The 17,921-nt window shown below is 39.9% G+C and overlaps 1 protein-coding gene across 3 annotated transcripts in view; it reads left to right on the top strand.

The window, feature by feature from the left end:
• Positions 1-3,488: 3,488 nt before the first annotated feature.
• The window catches only part of myo1b (myosin IB), a 70,194-nt gene continuing 55,761 nt past the window's right edge, over positions 3,489-17,921 (top strand). The window contains exons 1-2 of one of the 3 annotated variants that reach the window (XM_061791920.1): positions 3,489-3,850; positions 15,360-15,504. In XM_061791920.1, coding sequence (XP_061647904.1) covers positions 15,379-15,504 — 126 coding nt within the window. In that variant the 5' untranslated portion in view covers positions 3,489-3,850; positions 15,360-15,378. The remainder of the gene's footprint in view (positions 3,851-15,359; positions 15,505-17,921) is intronic. The other 2 variants (XM_061791921.1, XM_061791922.1) reach the window with 2 other exon arrangements.

Here is a 17,921-nt window from a genome sequence, read left to right as displayed (position 1 = left end):
CACGAGCCGTTCAAAGGACTTCATGACTACAGCTGTCAGGGCGACAGGCCTGTAGTCATTCAGACTCGAGATTGCAGGTTTCTTGGGGACTGGGATGATGGTGGCAAGTTTGAAAAAGGATGGTACCTCGCACAGGTACACCTCCCATCCTGTTCGTGGATGGTCAACGCAGGAGGGGGGGTCAGAGATGTGATGGTGGTCGGTGGTGCAGATGGGTGGGTGTGGGATGTCAAAGTGTTCTTTTCAAAATCTGCAGTAGAAGGTGTTCAAGTCGTCAGCGGGGGATAACACAGTATGCATTATCTAGTGTGGTATAGCAGTGGTCTAGAATGTTATTTTCCCTGGTAGGACAGTCGATGTGCTGCTTGTATTTAGGAGTTTGTGGTTGAGTTTAGCTTTGAGAATAATGAGGGTAGGTGCTTTTTTTTCAATTTCGTTTACTTGTTCAGTGAGCGTTAGCGGTGCGGCACTCCTGTTAGCTTGAGGAGGAGTGTAAACACTCACAAGTATGAAAGATGCGAAGTCACGCGGCGAGTTGAATGACTTACAGTTCAAAAATAGCTACTCCAAGTCCGTGCTGCAGAGCCATCCGTCCATCCATTTTCTTAGCGGTTGTTGTCAATATGGTCACTTGTGAGCTGGAGCCTATCCCAGCTGACAAGGACACACCCTGGTCTGGTCGCTAGCCAATTTACAGGCCACATATACTGTAGCGCATAAGTGGCATACTCAAGGCCTGGGGGGCAGATCCTGCCCTCCGCATGATTTATGTGGCCTGCTAAAGCAAACCGTGTACTTCATGTTTTTTGCTAAAATCTTTACCATTATGGCTAATTTAATTCAGTTTTCACAATGTTGAGATATTCTAAGCATGTTCTTTTTTACTCAACCTTTTTTAAAAACAATAGATGAACAAACTATTTTAGTTGTTTTCAAAACTAGTTATCCATCAATTTGTTGAGTACAGTCGACCCCCACTATTCGCGAGGGATAAGGACTGGGCTCGACCACGAATAGTGGAAACACATGAATAATTGATGCTCATTGTAATTGCCACGGGTAAAAAAAAAAAATCAAACATTTTTCCCTGAAGAAAAATGCAGATAAGGAGAGGATCAAGTACAAAAAAAAAATTGTAAAGCATGGGATCGGGAAAAATGACTGGTTTCTGCAAATAACCGGGGATAGGTTCCCTTCAACAAAATCTCTGAATAGATGAATCTGCGAATGCCGATCCGCGAATATGTGGGGGTCCATTATATAGAGGTATGTAATAATATGATGTGGTATTTGTACTTTATGGAATGTGGGAGGAAGTTGAAATACCTGCAGGGGGGAAAAAAACAAAAAAGAACATGCAAGCACTTGGAGAACATCCAAACTTCACACAGGGGGTCCTGAGTCGAGATTCCAACACCAAACCTCTTGACTGTGAGGCAGATATGCTAACCACTCCCCTTCGTACTGCCCAATTAGCAATATCACAGTTTTTAAAGTTTTTTTTAAATTGCAGAAAACTAAATCCAGTCCACCCATTACCAGGATGACAAATACAATTCCACCATGGTCTCAGTTGTCAAGTGTTAGTTGTCAAGGAATTTTATAACCCCTTCCAAATTGGTCCCAGTTAGCAAAAAAAAATAAATGAAAACTATACCCTAATCTCCACGACGCCCTGAAGGATCAAAGCTTGTCTTCTTGTGGATAAGACATAAGAAACTGTAGTTTGGAACTGCAGTATTTGATCAATCTTGGGGCATTTTTAAAGGAAATCAAAAAAACCAATATAATAGCGCCATGAACTTCAATCACATTTGAATCAATTAAAACTATGGTGGAAAACAAATGGTAATGGAAAGGATCCGACACTTTGAATGAACTCAAAGATCAACTGAAAAGAAAAAAATTGGTGTTGTGTGTGGTAGGATACTGTATGTAACCTGCATTCACCAGTTTAATCAATCAGTTCACTGATAATGAAGTACAATAGAAGGTATGTAGATTAGTTAGGCAGGCATGTGTGCAGCTGTTTGTAACATCTGACTAATATTTCAGGAGGGGATAACAGGGTGAAAATTGCCAAAACATGACTTGTTAGTTCAACGGTTCAAGAATACATTATTCATGCACATTCACACCTCTGCGGAAAATCATTTTTTTTAAATCGAAGATATGAATTCAAAAATAAACAAATAAAATAACTACCGTTTTTTTCTCTAAAAGTAAACCTACGGCAAATACTGTACTAAAAACAACATTTGACACAGCCTCTTTGAGAAAAAAAAAAAAAAAAAGGCAGAGGTGGGCGCCATGACAAGTGTGGGTGTTGAAAAAGTGGGTGTGGCTGTTGTGACACCCTCATCCAATGCGTTGGGGGGGGGGGGGGGATGTGTGATGGTGAATACACAGTACTGGAGCTTTTCTGGTTATGCAAAGATGCAAATAAACAATTTACAAATAAAATAGCAGCAAAACGTCTCTTCATAACATCGTGGTGAATAAAGATAATTTATTTTTAGAAGCCAAAATGGTTTCCTCCACTTTCTGTTCCATGTCAAGGTCCAATTTGTGAACACATCACAAGAAGGATTCTCAAGTAACTGCTTTAAAATTGGTCATCTTACTACAGATTGCTCTTGTTTTGGTTCTTAATGTGGGGATGGGATTCGGCTGCTGTTCAGAGCAGCTGCAGCAGTTGCAGATCTATACTAATGGGACAGGGCTGCTGGGCACCCTAAAATCTTGACATATCCTAAACTATTGGCCTTATCACCTTTAAGAGAAAGCTGTGACGTAGCACTTTTTCAAGAATAACAATAATATATAAACAATATCTAACGGCTTGAATAATTTATTTTAACGTGTTTAATAAATTAAAGTTATGGAATTTCAATGTGGCCCTTGTCTCCTTCGATTTTTCTGTATGCGGCCCTCGGAAGAAAAAGTTTGGACACCCCTGAGACCAAAAAGTAACCGTCAACAAATTGTTGTGTGCGATTTAGAAACAAGACACATGAGGGGGGTGTTGCGCAATGATGACTACGCCGAGGGGGATGATGGAATGATTAGAATGGTGCGTTTATGTTACCTCGGAAATATTGCTACTTTCCCCATCAACTTCCTTTTAGATAGTTTTTCCTTTTTTCTGTTTTCTCCTTTTCTTTATAAACGAATATTTGAATGTAGACTTTACTTGTCAAACCATAAGTGATTTATAAATGCAGTATCATGGCATATGCTTTGGGTTAGCCAGTACAATAGTCGTTTGGCCCATTTAAATTTGGTGGCTTTGGAATGTGTGTTTCCAAAGGTCTCTCTCTCTCTCTCTCTCTCTCTCTCTCTCTCTCTCTCTCTCTCTCTCTCTCTCTCTCTCTCTCTCCCTCTTTCTCTATCTCCCAGTCTCTCTGTCTCTCTCTGTTTTAGACAGTTTGTGCCATCTGTGACTTTAACAACAAAACTCCACGTTGGCCACAAAGTACAATCGCAAATGTCCGATAGCACGTGAAAGCACCACTACCCCCACTTCCCTGCACGCCGGAGGTGATTAGGGGACGTTGGCTCAACTATCCCGGAGACGCCGCCGCTTTGGACACTCCCTGTGGCCGGAGGACGCCGAGCTCTCAAGTCCGTCCGGAGCGCCATTCAAAAGTGCCGAGAGCCACGTTCAAGCTCCAAGACCCGAATTTGCACTTCCAGCCAGCCGGGACGGGCTCCGAACCGCTCCGGTTTTGGGGAATCATCTCCACGGTCCATTCCCCCCTACCCCCATCCCCTCCCGCCCCCATCCCCTCTTCTGTTGTTGCATTGGATATTGGAAGAAAGTGAACTGCGACTTTTAGAGAGTTAACAGGTAAGTTCGGCATTTCAATGTGATCATCAACTCTAGTTTGTTTTTTTGCTTTGTTCAGTTGCTTCAACTTTTGGACACTTTTCCCAAACGTCTGCTTCCCCGACTCATTCATTTCGACCCGCTTCGTCGTGGAGGGGGTTGGGGCTTGTATTAACGTTTCTTTGTACTGTTTATTAATAATTTGGAAAGTAGTATGAAAAGAGGGAAGAGAATGCTCCAGTGTTTTGCAGTTGAGTCGCTTTTCTGCTCCTTGACTTTTGCGTCTCGAGTTAATTGACTTCATCTGGCGTCTTTGTGTGTGTGTGTGGTGAGATGCCCCACTGAGGAGATGAACACCAAACTGAAATATTTCCAACTTTCCGGCGTATTTCTCGTACCTCCGAATATTTGTGGCCATCGTGAAACTTTAAACAGAATGTGCAGTTCACGTTGTGGAAAAGAGAAACTTGTTCTAAACTTTAAAATTGAACAACAACCCTCCATTTTTAAACGGATTCCAACGAATCTTTTTTATTTTATTTTTTTATTTTTTTTTTTTTTTTTAAGTGCACTGGAATAAATCAATGCTAGACGTAGAATGGCTGATTATATCACATCTGGTCCCCCTGTGCATGTGTATAAAAGGTACTCATTCAGCACTGTATATACAAAGTATATACAATTTGCTAGGACTACAGCAAATAACATCGATACATACAATTATTTGTTTAGCAGGTTGCCAGAAAAATGTCAATACTCTTCTGTCTTGATAGACACTTTATTCATCTGTGAGAGGAAAATTATCTGTTATGAAACACAACTACATTAATTTTTTTAGGCGTAATCTGCTCCATTATAAGTACTTCTTAATCTGAAGTCAACCTGAGTCTTGCTAGACTCTTACAGGACTTTTTATAGGGATTGTTAGGTTTTTTTTGGTCTGTATGTTCACGAATATGTCCTGCGCCTGTTGGCTTAGAGGTCTTCACAACACATCAAATAATGAACTTTACTGGTCAAACAGTTATGTGAGATAATGTGAAACGTTTGTGCAATTCTTTATCTTTTGGCTTGACAAATCATTTTGACTTTTTCCTCCTCCTTTTATCTTCAGCGGTTGTTTTAAGTTGATAGTGCGTCAATAAATGTGCCTGAAGCACTTTTTGTGAACACAACCCACTGAGCGGTTATGGCCTCTGGTGGTGTATTTAAAGGACCAAAGTCTCCCAGCCAGGCTGTTGTGGAGAATAGTGTTTGTACTTGCCTTGCCAACCGACCCATGCTGGATAGTGTTGTGAGGCATGGCTCATGTTAGCACTGCATCAACAAAGGTACAAGTCTACATATGCAGTTCCAAACGCAAAAAAGCCATTTGCATCGAAGCTATCTGTGCACATGTCAATGTCAAAGGCTGGATTTACACTGCAGGTCCAAGCGCCTAATTCTGATTTCATGCCATGTACATTTCAGGTCACACATATCCGACAAGGCTGTGTTTACACTGACAGAACAAATCAAACAACCCGCATGTGCAGATGCCCAAATTTTATGTAAACAACTCCACAAGCATCAACACAGAGCAATGAAACCTCAGAATTAAACGATAATACACTAGTATCTTGACTTGCAAATTTAATTTTGCTCCATGACCAAGCTTGTAATTTATCAAATAAATTTTCCCCATTAAAATGTCATTAATGTTCAAGACACCCCAAAGCACCACCATTTTATTAGATGTTTTTGTTTAAGAAAATTAGCCCTGTATTGTATAAAAACCTAAAATAGAGCATAAAGAGAATGTAATTCAACTCAACTTGATTGATAGAGCACTTAAATAACAACTGAAGCTGTAACAAAGTGCTGTGAATATGATAAACCAAAACACCATAAATGAACTATAAATAAATGCAGGAGTAAAAAACAAATAATAGATGGATATTCTTTTCTAATTAAACTATACAGTAAAGATTCCCTCTACATTGGCCTTTGGCATACAGTAGGACCAAAGTTTTCTTTCCTTGTCTTGTATCGTGTGAAGTTATTCTTTGAAGAGAGCGAGAAATAAGATTGAGGTTCACACTGACTAAAAAAGGGTGCCGATATGACGTCACTCGCGTTGGCTCCAGGATCTGAAGTTTGAAAGTAAACAAACTGCAGTTTTATAACTGCCTTTAGTTCATCCATCGGTGAAATTGGTAAAGAAATAAACTGTTTTTTATCAAGTATAATTACTATCGTATTTGTGTTGGATATGTGTCTTCAAGGCGTGTTGCCTAGTAAGTAACATCGGGAGTTGGCTTCGTGTTGGTTTATTTGGTTGGATTAGTCTGCGTGTGAGCGTCTGGGCTTGAGTTGTGGCCTACAGCAGCTTTGGGAGTGTTCTCTTTTTGTATTTGACTGTTCAATAAATGGGTGAAAGTGCATCGGTGACTGTCGTTCTCCTTGCCCACATGCAATGGCATGACAGTATCTTATCAGTAATATCTTTTTTTTTTTTTAATCACTTCACTCGCGAGGTGGTGCATCTGAAGCTCACTTGAAAGACAAATTTAGGCTCACAGCAAAAATAAAAAAAACGACTGGCTCGTAATTAGAAAAACTCGTAAGTTGGCGAAATCATATGTGAAGTTACCATTGTACATAAATGTATAATTAAACCTATGTCCTGGGGTGACTCTTCTTATTAATTGATTTAAATGATGGTAACCGTCACATTATACCCCTAGCAGCCGTCAACATTTATTTTGCATATTTAATGATGGGCACGCCTCTAATGTAGCATATTTACGGTATATAATTTTTAATGCTATATCATTTGCTCGTTTAGATTTACAATGGATGCTTTTTTTTTTTTACATTTATTTGTGATGTTTGGGCAAATGCGGCTGAGGATAGATCACCAATCGGTGTATTTCGACGATGTCATGCTCACCGACGGGGTATACCGGATATGTACGCTTATACTGCAGTCTGATTGGCACATATCCGATCTGTGTCAGATTTGTATCTACATTTGGAAGAGACCGAACGTATGCTGCTATGATGCATATCTGAATTGTACCACTTACGGGCAAAAAAATTATAATAATCTTAATATTTTGCAATGTAAATCCACCCAAAATTGTCTCAGAATAGGACCCATTTTCATTAAACCACACAAGCCTAAAAATGTGCATTTTTATTTTCAAAGACCAACAGCTATTCTTATGTCAACATAGTTATCTCAACATTTTCCAACCATTCAACTTCTCCCCCCGCTATTTACTTTCTTGAGTTGTCGTGCTGTCTATTTGAATTGGACAGCTGCCGCCTCAATTCACAGATGAAACCAACCTAGTGTCCTTGTGCTGCTTACTGTTGCAAAGCAGTCTGGGGAACATTTGAGGTGTATTCATGTGCTCATACACTGGGAGACTGCAAACCTTGCAGGATGCTCGTGTGGTTTAGCTTTTAACCACTGCTGGTGATGTATGATTCAGAACGCCGTGAATCGTAAAGCTCAAGAAAAGTGGAACCCTTGAAGTTCATTTTGTTAGAATCAATTTCCCCCATTGGAAACAATGGAAATCGAATTTACTGTAGTCTTCTTATCATCTGGCAGTCTTCTCCTAATTCATTTGTTAAAGCCCCCCCCCAAAAAAAAGAAAACAAAACACTTATTTGTAAATGTTGTTCTTGTTGAACAGAGTAGGGATAGACAATTATCGGCGCAGCAACACGTTCCAAAAAAGCTGGGACAGGGCCAACAAAAGACTGAGAAAGTTGAGGAATGCTAAAAAAACACTCTTGTTTGGAACATTCCACAGGTGAACAGGTTAATTGGACACAGGTGAGTGTCATGATTGGGTATAAAAGAAGCATCTCCAAAAGGCTTAGTTGTTCACAAGCAAGGATGGAGCGAGGTTCACCTCTTTGTGAACAACTGCGTGAGCAAATAGTCCAACAGTTTAAGAACGTTTCTTAACATACAATTGCTGATGCACAGGCATCTCTGCTCCCAAATTTCAAGTAACACTAAACAGGCAAATGTTCAGTGTACGTTGTCCCAAAACTCTATCCGGGGAAAACATTCATTTTCTCTGCTTTGGTTGTCAGTTGTGTAGCTCTGCTGTTTGTACCTCATTATATCGTGGTTCACCTATTGTGGATTGGGTGCATTGCAGATTTTTTTTCATATTCATAATGCACATAATTTGCCATGTCAAGGGATTTTGAGTGTATGCTGTAATTTTTGTTGGTAAAATAAATGCTTCCTAGCCTAAAACATTAAGACTGTAAAAAGTAAAAGAAAAAATCATTTGAAACACATGTTACAAGGAATGAAATGTACACGTTGTATAGTAGTACTGTGGATTACTGTATCTTTAAGAGAGGTGTTAAAACGCTATTTAGAAAGTGTTTCTGAGTAGGGTAGAGTTTAATAGGAGTGGTGGAAGATTAATAAGTCTGGTAGGTTCATAAATCTTTAAAATCTTTAAAATATCTATCCTAACCCACGCAATACATGTTTGATTACCGTATATAGAGCATATTATTGGAGGCTTTGTATTGAATAAACCTTATGTTATGAGTGTGTGTTTGTGGTTTAATCATATTAAATTCATGCTTGACCAAACACAAACAACTGGAGCATTGACTTTTTTTCCCCTTCAATATTTTGTGACAGGCAGGACAAAGACAGGTAAATAGGGACTGACAATTGCTGTGTTCCTTTTAGCTTCTTTTATGTCATGGAAAAAAAACAAAACTATAGTTACCATCAGTCACCTGCTCCCAACCCCTTTTTAATTTTTTTTGTTTTAGATTGAGCGCAGTTATTAAATTGTTAGCTTTGTCATCTACATTTTTGTGGAACCTGCTTTCTGAAAGGAAATGGAAAAGATGAGTATTACTGTTTGCATACCTTAAACACTCAATATGATCCCGTGTCCAATTTCATCACAGTATGAAAAGTTGCATTCAGAAATGTTAGTAAGCTATACTTTTTTTGGTTAACCAAGGAATGGTAGATGCTTGTAATTGTTTTTGTTAAGGTCCACCAAGTATATTCATGTCCAAACTTGTACTCTCCCAATCACGCAGATCTGAGTGATGTTGATGACTTGGTATTCTAGGTCACTTTTCCAGTCAATTTCAACCTCTGTCCTCTAGAGTCCTTGCCTGCTCTCTGGCTCACCCATGATGTGATGCTGCTCCATTAAGGACAATTTGAATCTCCCGTTTCTGGCAAGTTGTGATATCGTGACTCGACTGCCATGGCAAGACCAACTCGATCTGCGGGGCATTTTTCAACTAGATTGCATCACCCTCCGCTTGGACATGGATGTGTTCTCAAACAGCTGCTCCTGGGATAAAATGATTAAAAGCTACACAAAATGATCAAAATATTAGAAACCGCTTTCGGCATGAGGCAGTCCAGTATGAGCACATCCGATACAATTGAAGATTATAAACAATAGTAAGATGGAATACAATGTGGTCAATTCGAGGGTAAAAAAAAAAAAAAGGATGTAGCCGTAAGCCATGTTTCTGTAAATGCACATTTATTGGTGTTTCACTATGTTGCCCTTGCAGATTTGATCTGGCGGGGCAATCTGGGCCACAAAACATGTTTCATAATAATGATGATGGTGAAATCTCAGGCCCAGCTCATCCATCAGTATCAGATTTTCACTGATTAAAATCTATATGTATTTGTGGAATGTATTTTAGTTTGAAATTTTATCATCTGGACTGTAGAATGTGTATCTGAGATACTGTAAAATCCAAGAGACAGGCGTGCCATTTAACTGACATTTGATGTTGTTGCGAGTGCATATTGGGCAAAGGGGAAAGCAGGTATATCCGGAGGTGCAAGGAAAGTGTAATTAGGAGTGAGAAAAGGTCACAATACAACTAATAAAACACTTCTAAATACAGTGGTACCTCAACTTGGGAGTTTTTTTAAGATGCGATTCGTCGCTCGGCAGATTTTTTTGCGCTTTGACTCGTGGGTGAAAATTTAAGATGAGTGCTTGATGGTGGCAGAGAACTCAACTCACTTCACAAGAAGCAGCAGTTTTGCAGATAATGCACAATTATTCAAAAAAAAGAGGCCAACTGCTTGCTTCAAGCTGCTTATTGCCCCTACCAGTTGGAAGTTTACTGTCAAACTGAACATGCAACAAAAATAATTAACATGTTGTGCTCAAACGAAAGTCTACTAGCTTAATGCAAACGCATAATGTAAAACACGATAGACGAGCTAATGAAACTAGCGTGGATGTTGGAGTGTTATATTCCAACACAAATGGTGCAACAACATATGTAGACAGCCAATATAGCAATAGTCGCAGGCGCCTTATTTGGAATCCCACTTTTAGGCAGGGCACACCCTGCTGAAATATGAATGGCTTGTGCACCACAGTAAGGGTAGGCTCGGCAGATGTAATGAGATGACAATTCCAAATACACTATACTGTATTGCCAAAAGTATTTGCTCACCTTCCTTGATTCGATATGAATTTAAGTGACATTCCATTCTTAATCCATAGGGTTTAATATGATATAAATCCACCCTCTGCAGTTTAAACTCTTCGTGGAAGGGTTTCCACAAAGTATAGGAGTGTGTTTATGGGAATTTATGATCATTATGATCCAGAAGCGCATTTGTGAGGTTACACACTGATTTTGGACGAGACTGCCTGGCTCTCAGTCTTCGTTCTAATTCATCCAAAAGTGTTCTATCGGGTTGAGGTCAGGATTGTGCAGGCCAGTCAAGTTCATCCACATCAAACTCTCTCATCCGTGTCTTTATGAGCCTTGAATTGTGCTCTGATGCACAGTCATGTTGAAATAGGAAGGGGGCATCGCCACACAGTTTCCACAGACTTGAAAATGTCCAAAATATTACCGGTAACCCCTGAGCTCCTGTGAAAGGAGCTCTGAATGCTTCATCATACCCAGAGATTTTGGACAGTCAAACAGTTTGGGGATTACCCCTTCCTGTTCCAACATGTCTGTGCACCATCGCACAAAGCAAGGTCCATAACGACATTGATGAGAGAATTTAGTATGGAGGAACTTGATTGGCCTGCACAGAGTCCTGCCCTCAATTTGATAGAACACCTTTGGGTTAATTTCGAGTGGACATTGAGCTAGGCCTTCTCGTCCAACATCAGTGTGTGACTTCCCAAATATGATCCTGGAAGAATGGGCAAAAATTCCCATAAACTCACCCCTAAACATTGTTGAAAGCCTTCCCAAAAGAGTTGACGCTGTTACAGCTACAAAGGGTAGACCAACATCGTATTAAACCATATGGATTTAAAATGCGCGATCACTTAAAATATGTGAGCCAAGGCAGGCCAGCAAGCACTTTTGGCAATATAGTGTATGTATCACATTTGTACCAAATAAAAACAACCAAGTTTATTATCATTTGGGTTGGGGTTAGGGTGTGTTAAGGGTTGGTGGGATTAATAATTATGCTGTCACACTGAAGTCACATACTTTTCCCATCTGGAAGCAGTAGGGTACTACCGGGGTGCAGCAACCAGTCATTGCAGCGGCGTATGTCCTGCAGTCAATCATTTTGCAGCAGGGTGTGTCCTGCCTGGAACACAAGTGGGATTCCTAATAATTTGTCACAGCAGTCATCTGTATATATATCATCTGTGAAAAATTACTAAATATTACTGTTGTTTACTGTTACGTTTTGACAGTTGTTCATATCCATATGTATATATTGTACTGCCCCCAGGGGGCCAAGGCACCTCCAGAAGTAGCCCCACAATGGAAGGGTTACATTCTATTTAATTAGGTTATTACTGTATGTTTTAATTAACAATACTGTAGAGTTCTAGTTTTCTTAAAATCCATGTTACATTTTTTGTTTTGTTGGTGTTTTACTGGGGAGCTGGAATGGATTATTGGCCTTTCTATCCATTGGGAAAAGATGTTTTGGGTTACGAGCGTGGTCACGGAACAAATTAAACTCATAAATCAAAGCAGCTCTGTGTTAAGTTTAAACGGTAATGATATTTCCTTTTAATGATCAAATTAAAGAAGCACTGAACTCTTGGTAAGTCTCAGTCAATATTATTATTTTTTTAATTTACTGTTCTTTGGTTGGCCCTTGACCTCTCAGCAGGAAGGATTATCTCTGGAGTTTAATCAAAGCTGTCAGATCTTCTCTTCTCCCGGTTTGGAGGCAGTCCAGCAGTTAGCAGCAGCCTGCAGCTCTTATTAATGGGATTGTGCCACTGGCTGCCTCAAAGCCACCTCTTAGATGTGGAGTGTGTTGGGTTACTAGCAAAGAGGCCGAGACCTTTAGGCTGCCAACAGAGGCAACATTTTGTTGTAAGAATGGTCAGCATGTGTTTTCACTGATGAGGAAAGGGCCATCAGTCTAGTTTTTATGCACAATGTGTCTAACTCTCTTTCCATGGTGCAAGTCTATGACATTTTTTACAGGTGCTAATTAGGATATACATGATCAGGATTTTTGGGGCCGATCACTGATCAGTGAGGTTAAAAAAACGATAACCGATCACCGATCCGACTGTTTTCACGTATCTTCAAAAATATCTTGTCAGGTCATGTCTTCTAATCAGTCAGATCAAATCAACATTACAACATGACAGAAATAATGGGTGCTAACTTACTTTAATTAAATTACTTTAGTGTAATTAAATTACTTCACACAGACCGAAACTTTACAGCATGATTCGACAGAACGCCGGTACAACCATTAGTTCGAGCACTAACTTGCTAGGCTATATTACGTTTTGTTGCCTGCTTGCTAGCAGTACAGTATTAAAAGTACGTGAACATGCCTTGAGTTAAAGTCCTCTCCCGAGCACCGGTGACCACCAGCACAAGTTTTTCCCAATTTTCTTCTTATAATACACACGCCGCGATTGATTGTTGTTGTGGCCGTGGTAACGAGTATATCCGGTTGCATTTGAGTTGACAAGATAAAGCCCAGTGATCGTAAAAGACTGGATGCGGTGGTATTGCAGTAGTCTGACGTAGTAACATCGTGAAAGACCAAATTTGTCTTCTTGTCTGATCCGGGCATTATGTTCTGTCCCACACTGCCGACATGTTTTAAAAAATAAAATAAAAAACTTTATTGGCTGTCAGATATTTACAGTACTACGAGACACGCGACAAGGCTAAAAATAAACTAGCTTTTGTATTCAAATATACTGTACACGATGGTGACGCGGAGTAAATGTCTTTTGCGGAGCCGATCAATGTCGTCATTGATCAGATCGGCGAATTATGACATTTCCGCTGATCAGCATAAAATGCTAATTATCGGTTGATACTGATCAGATCGTGTGGAGGTCTAAATAGCCAAAATATGGGACCTTTAAAGCCAGTTGAATATTTCTGCTTTGACAGAGGTTTGTGCATTTGTTTACATTTCAAGGGCACATATGGAAAAGTTTTTTTTATTAAATGCCAGCTGTTTTGAAAGCAGAGTTCACCATATTGCCAAGTTGTTTTTGAGCATTTTGACTAATCTTGTATGACTCACAGAATATTCTGTAATAAGCACCAAACCTACAAAAATAGTGGACTCTCTTCTTTCGCCAGAAATCTCTTTTTTTTTTTTTCTAGCTTTTCCCATTCTTTTGTAATCAGTATTGCAACATGGGTTGGTTTCACCCCAAAATTAGATTTTTGTCTAGCAGAACAATGACTTTGACGCTAATATGTTTCGATTTTGTGACACTTCAAACTATAAAACAGCAACAAGAAGACTGAGAAAGGGCTATTGATGGCAAAACTTATTTACACGTATACAGCTAAGAAAAAGACGCTGACACGCCGCATGGCTCGAGTGTGGCATGGCGGACGCTATTCCATCCATGACCAGCGTCATCTCTTCTCACGGTTGCGACACACTCTCTACTACCTACTGCGACACATACTCCGTTTATACCTTGCATATACTGTACGTACTCTGTTCACGTGAAATGCCTAAACATCTCCGACTTCCATCAGTGTTCTAATTTCTCTCCCTCTTAATTGACATGGCAAGCTGAGATTCACTGCATAATCTTTATCTTTTAGTCAAAAGCTGTGCTGAGCCCAAATCCAAAGTGTTGCAACACTGCCATCTGCAAGGATCTGTTGGTCAGTACGGTGGTTTACCAACCTGAATTTCAAAAACAAGCTGGGTGAGACCGTCTTCCATTGAGAAACGTAATTGACCGATATATGCATCGGTGGCAGCAAACCGTTGGAATCTAGTTGATGAATATAAATGTCTACAGCAGTGAATGAGTTTAAAAGGAAGTCTTTGGAACTACAACAATGCCAAATATTTCAGCAATTGCTTATTTTTATAAATTATGCAGTTTTGTTTCTTTGCAACTATCTTTCATGACATACGACAGCCATGCAGCCTCTTTCTGGACTGATAAAATTAGGCCCTGGAGGGGAATAGAAGCCAGAGAAAATGTGAGGAGGAAGTCTACACGGAGCCAGTTTTCCTTTTATTTTTTTTATTTATTTATTTATTTTTTTCGTCCAAGAACTGGGGCTGTTTCTGAGTTACTACTTGTTTGACACCCCGAACAGTCATGTTGGAACGTTTGTGGGTTTTTGGTCTAAGCCTCATGTAATTTGTTCTGAGTCATTGCATTACCTGCGTTGGATGCCTGTGTTCTCTCTGTTTGCATCGCACAACCCCCCCAGTGTCAGCTTAATTTTAAGATATGGGACTGTCCTCTGGAACTACTACTGGTACTACTACTGAGAGACACACTAAAAAACATTGGGATGTGTTGACTTTTTATGCTTATATTAACTGCAATCTATTGCAAAATACACTGTGTGTTATGTGAGTAGTGAACAGTGGATGACTGCATGGCCTCATCTGTTGGCCCACTGTGAGCGAGAAGTCACAGCAGTGAACATTGGGTTTGTGGTTGAGCAAAGCCCCGTATCAAGGCCATGAATGTATGCTAGGGCCCCTCTTTTCTCCTGTCCTATAGCAATGGGATTACTGGCCCAAAGGCATATGAGGGCAACACAGGACTGAAAACTGCCAGCCCCAGCATGGTCTTTGTCCAGGTGCTCTTTAGCCCAGATCGTGTACTGGCTGTGTGTTGTAGCAAGCAGACTGGTGATAAAATTGGGAATCCCATGCTGTTTCTTTGATTTATAAAACACACTGAAATGGGAGCATTTCCATCAAAGTAGCCACCCAGACGGAAAGCAGAAAGTTCTAATTCTTTGGCCATTCTTGCAACCAACTAGACAACCAAAGACCTATGTCCTATCTATGGTGTCAAATTTATTATTGCCCCAATATGCCTTCTCCAGCGTTTATTCTTCTGGCTAGGTTTACAACGGTTTATTTACGGCAGCTTAGAATTCTGATTTGAAGTTTTACGGAACAGCTCTCAACAAAAAGGCAAAGACGATGGCCACTAACCCGATGTGCCCACCTCTTTCCAGATTTACTGCACAGCATGTTTGATAAATTTATGTATGTATCTATTTAATTTCTTAATTTATTTATTTTTTGCAGGGATAGACCAACAGCCAAAATGGAGGTGAAAACGTCACTTCTAGACAACATGATTGGAGTCGGTGACATGGTCCTCCTGGAACCCTTGTCTGAAGACTCCTTTCTTGAAAACCTGAGGAAGCGCTTTGACCACAATGAGATATATGTAAGTACCAGTACATATTTTAGTGGATACATTTTGTATAGGTATTCGGTTCATTTCTAAAATTGTAGGCATTCAAAGTCCCTGTAAAGTGAAAGTAAATGACTTCTAAATTTGACACACCACCAGAAAACTGTTAACCCTGCCAAATTCATATTGACAGTAACGAATTACTCGCGAATCACATTTACATTTTCACTTCTTGTACTATTCCAAAATAATAGTCCTACGAATAAAAAAATCACATTTGATTATTTGAAAACTATCTATTGAACGGGTGAGAGAGTACGTTGGCACGTTTTGACTGACGTGTTTTAGCTGCCGCGTCTCCGTAAATAAAATGTTTTCTTTTTAGTTTGAAATGGCTTGCATGAATCGGCATCCCACGCTGTACCTTGGCCACATGTAGACTTCCGTGTCTGTTTTGTGCTCTTCTGTGCCATAAATCCTCGCGGACTGTACCAAGATGCCGCCTTTACAGCTAGCCTGCTGGCTACTTAACCTTCTGGCTACCAACCTTGTCTAGTCATCTTTCACGCTGTGTTGGATAAACTTTCTCTCATTCTGTCTGCCGTGCTCGCCCTCTAGCAGCGATGGCTCCTTTTCGGCTTCCATCGTGGCGCTCCCATGTTATCCATGCAACTCATTGGAGCTATGATAAATGCAAGTTTCCTCCAGCTCTTTATTTTAATTTTATTTTTTTCAAACAAACTTTATGACGATCTTGGTGAAGCTACAATTCTGAGATTGCAAAATTTCCCCACTTTAATGTTGAAGATCATGAAACAAATGTACGTATCAGAGATATTCAACCCAAATGTATTGGAAATGTTTTCAAATGGTGATTTCATTTATTAGGGGAAAACAAATAAAAATTCAGTTACCTGGCCCTCTGTCAATACGTAATTACCCCCCGCCCATTCTTAAATCATGAATTAATTTTGGCTAATCAAAAATTTCTGATCACACCCAAGCCTGATTAACTACAGACCTGTTTAATCAAATCACTTGAGAAGAATCTGTCCCCACAACATGAAGTCGTACAAAAGATCTAAAAAAGCTGCAACAAAATGACACAAGCCAAAGAAATTCCAAGACAGTCGAGAAATAAAGTAATTGACAGCTCTCAGTCCGGAAAGGGTTACAAAAAACATTTCTAAAGCTTTAGGATTCCAGCAAACCATAGGGAGAGCCATTATCCTCACATGGAGGAAACATGGAACAGTGGTGAACTGTCACAAGAGTGGCCGGCCTACAAAAATTACCCAAGAGCACAGCAATGCTTCATCTAGGAGGCCACGAAGGAACTCAGGACAACTTCTAAAGAGCTGCAGCTAGCGTTAGGCATTGAGAACCGATTGGAACTGGGAGTTCCTGTTCTCCCGGAATCGTTCAAATTAAATACATTTCGTTTCCCATTTCTGATGCCTACAGTCCGCCCACCCCGAAGAAGTGACGAAAATCAACGAAGAAGAATGCACAGAAAAGACATGCTTGTGCCCAATGGCGGCCGCACCGAACAAAAGTTTGTCTTAAGTTTGTGAAAAGGAATGACCAGTCGCCTCAGTGCAACACTTGGAATAAGATTATATTGTGCAAAGGGGGCTTTCACGATGTGTAGCGTCTGACGTGTTCCGAGCCTCAGCTTACACCGCGCAGAGCTTCAGTGAAGTCAACTCTCAGTCAACTGGGTGAGTGAAACAATAAAATACGTCTATGCCAACATTGAGACAGCGAACAAGGTAAAGGGTTGGTTGGACTTTTGCACTGATGGTTTTTAGTGTTTCATTTATTCTTCAAACCACCGTAAGTGCCGATGAGCCATGGAGCTAAAACTTCACTGTAGCAACATTACATCATAATGAATGGGGACAAAATTCACATAAATGTTGTATCACAAACACTAACCTTGTGCCTCATCGGTGAAAATTGTGGAAGGAATCAGCGTTTTATAGCATTTGCTTCCATCCATTTAAAATAAATATACAAATAAATAAATAAATACAATAATCAATCACCGGTGCTGTGTGAAGTTACTTTTCGTGTCAAAATGCTGAGTTCCAGTGCGTACCCTTCAAAATAAAAGGCTACAAGCTTAAAATAGGAAATCAAGTTAAAACTTGCACATATAAACCATTTGATGTGATGAAACAGTCCCAAATAACTATTTTAACAATGCTCTATTTAACTTTTCGCTGAAACATTAATTAATTAATATGAAGTCAATTGGGTTATTTCCACACACATTGCCTTTGAGTTAATAGGTTTGATATTGATACTGGTTATAAAGAACCCTGAGTCAAATGTTCATTTCAGTCTATGCTGCGGGCTGCTAAGAAAATGGATGTTCATAATTTGGACACCCTTTATTTAAACCATGCAAACTTTTTTGACCCAGCTCCTTAAAATAATCTGAATCG

This window comes from Phyllopteryx taeniolatus, chromosome 12 (genome assembly GCF_024500385.1).
Source record: "Phyllopteryx taeniolatus isolate TA_2022b chromosome 12, UOR_Ptae_1.2, whole genome shotgun sequence".
Taxonomy (NCBI): domain Eukaryota; kingdom Metazoa; phylum Chordata; class Actinopteri; order Syngnathiformes; family Syngnathidae; genus Phyllopteryx; species Phyllopteryx taeniolatus.
This window is presented reverse-complemented; position numbering and strand designations above follow the sequence as displayed.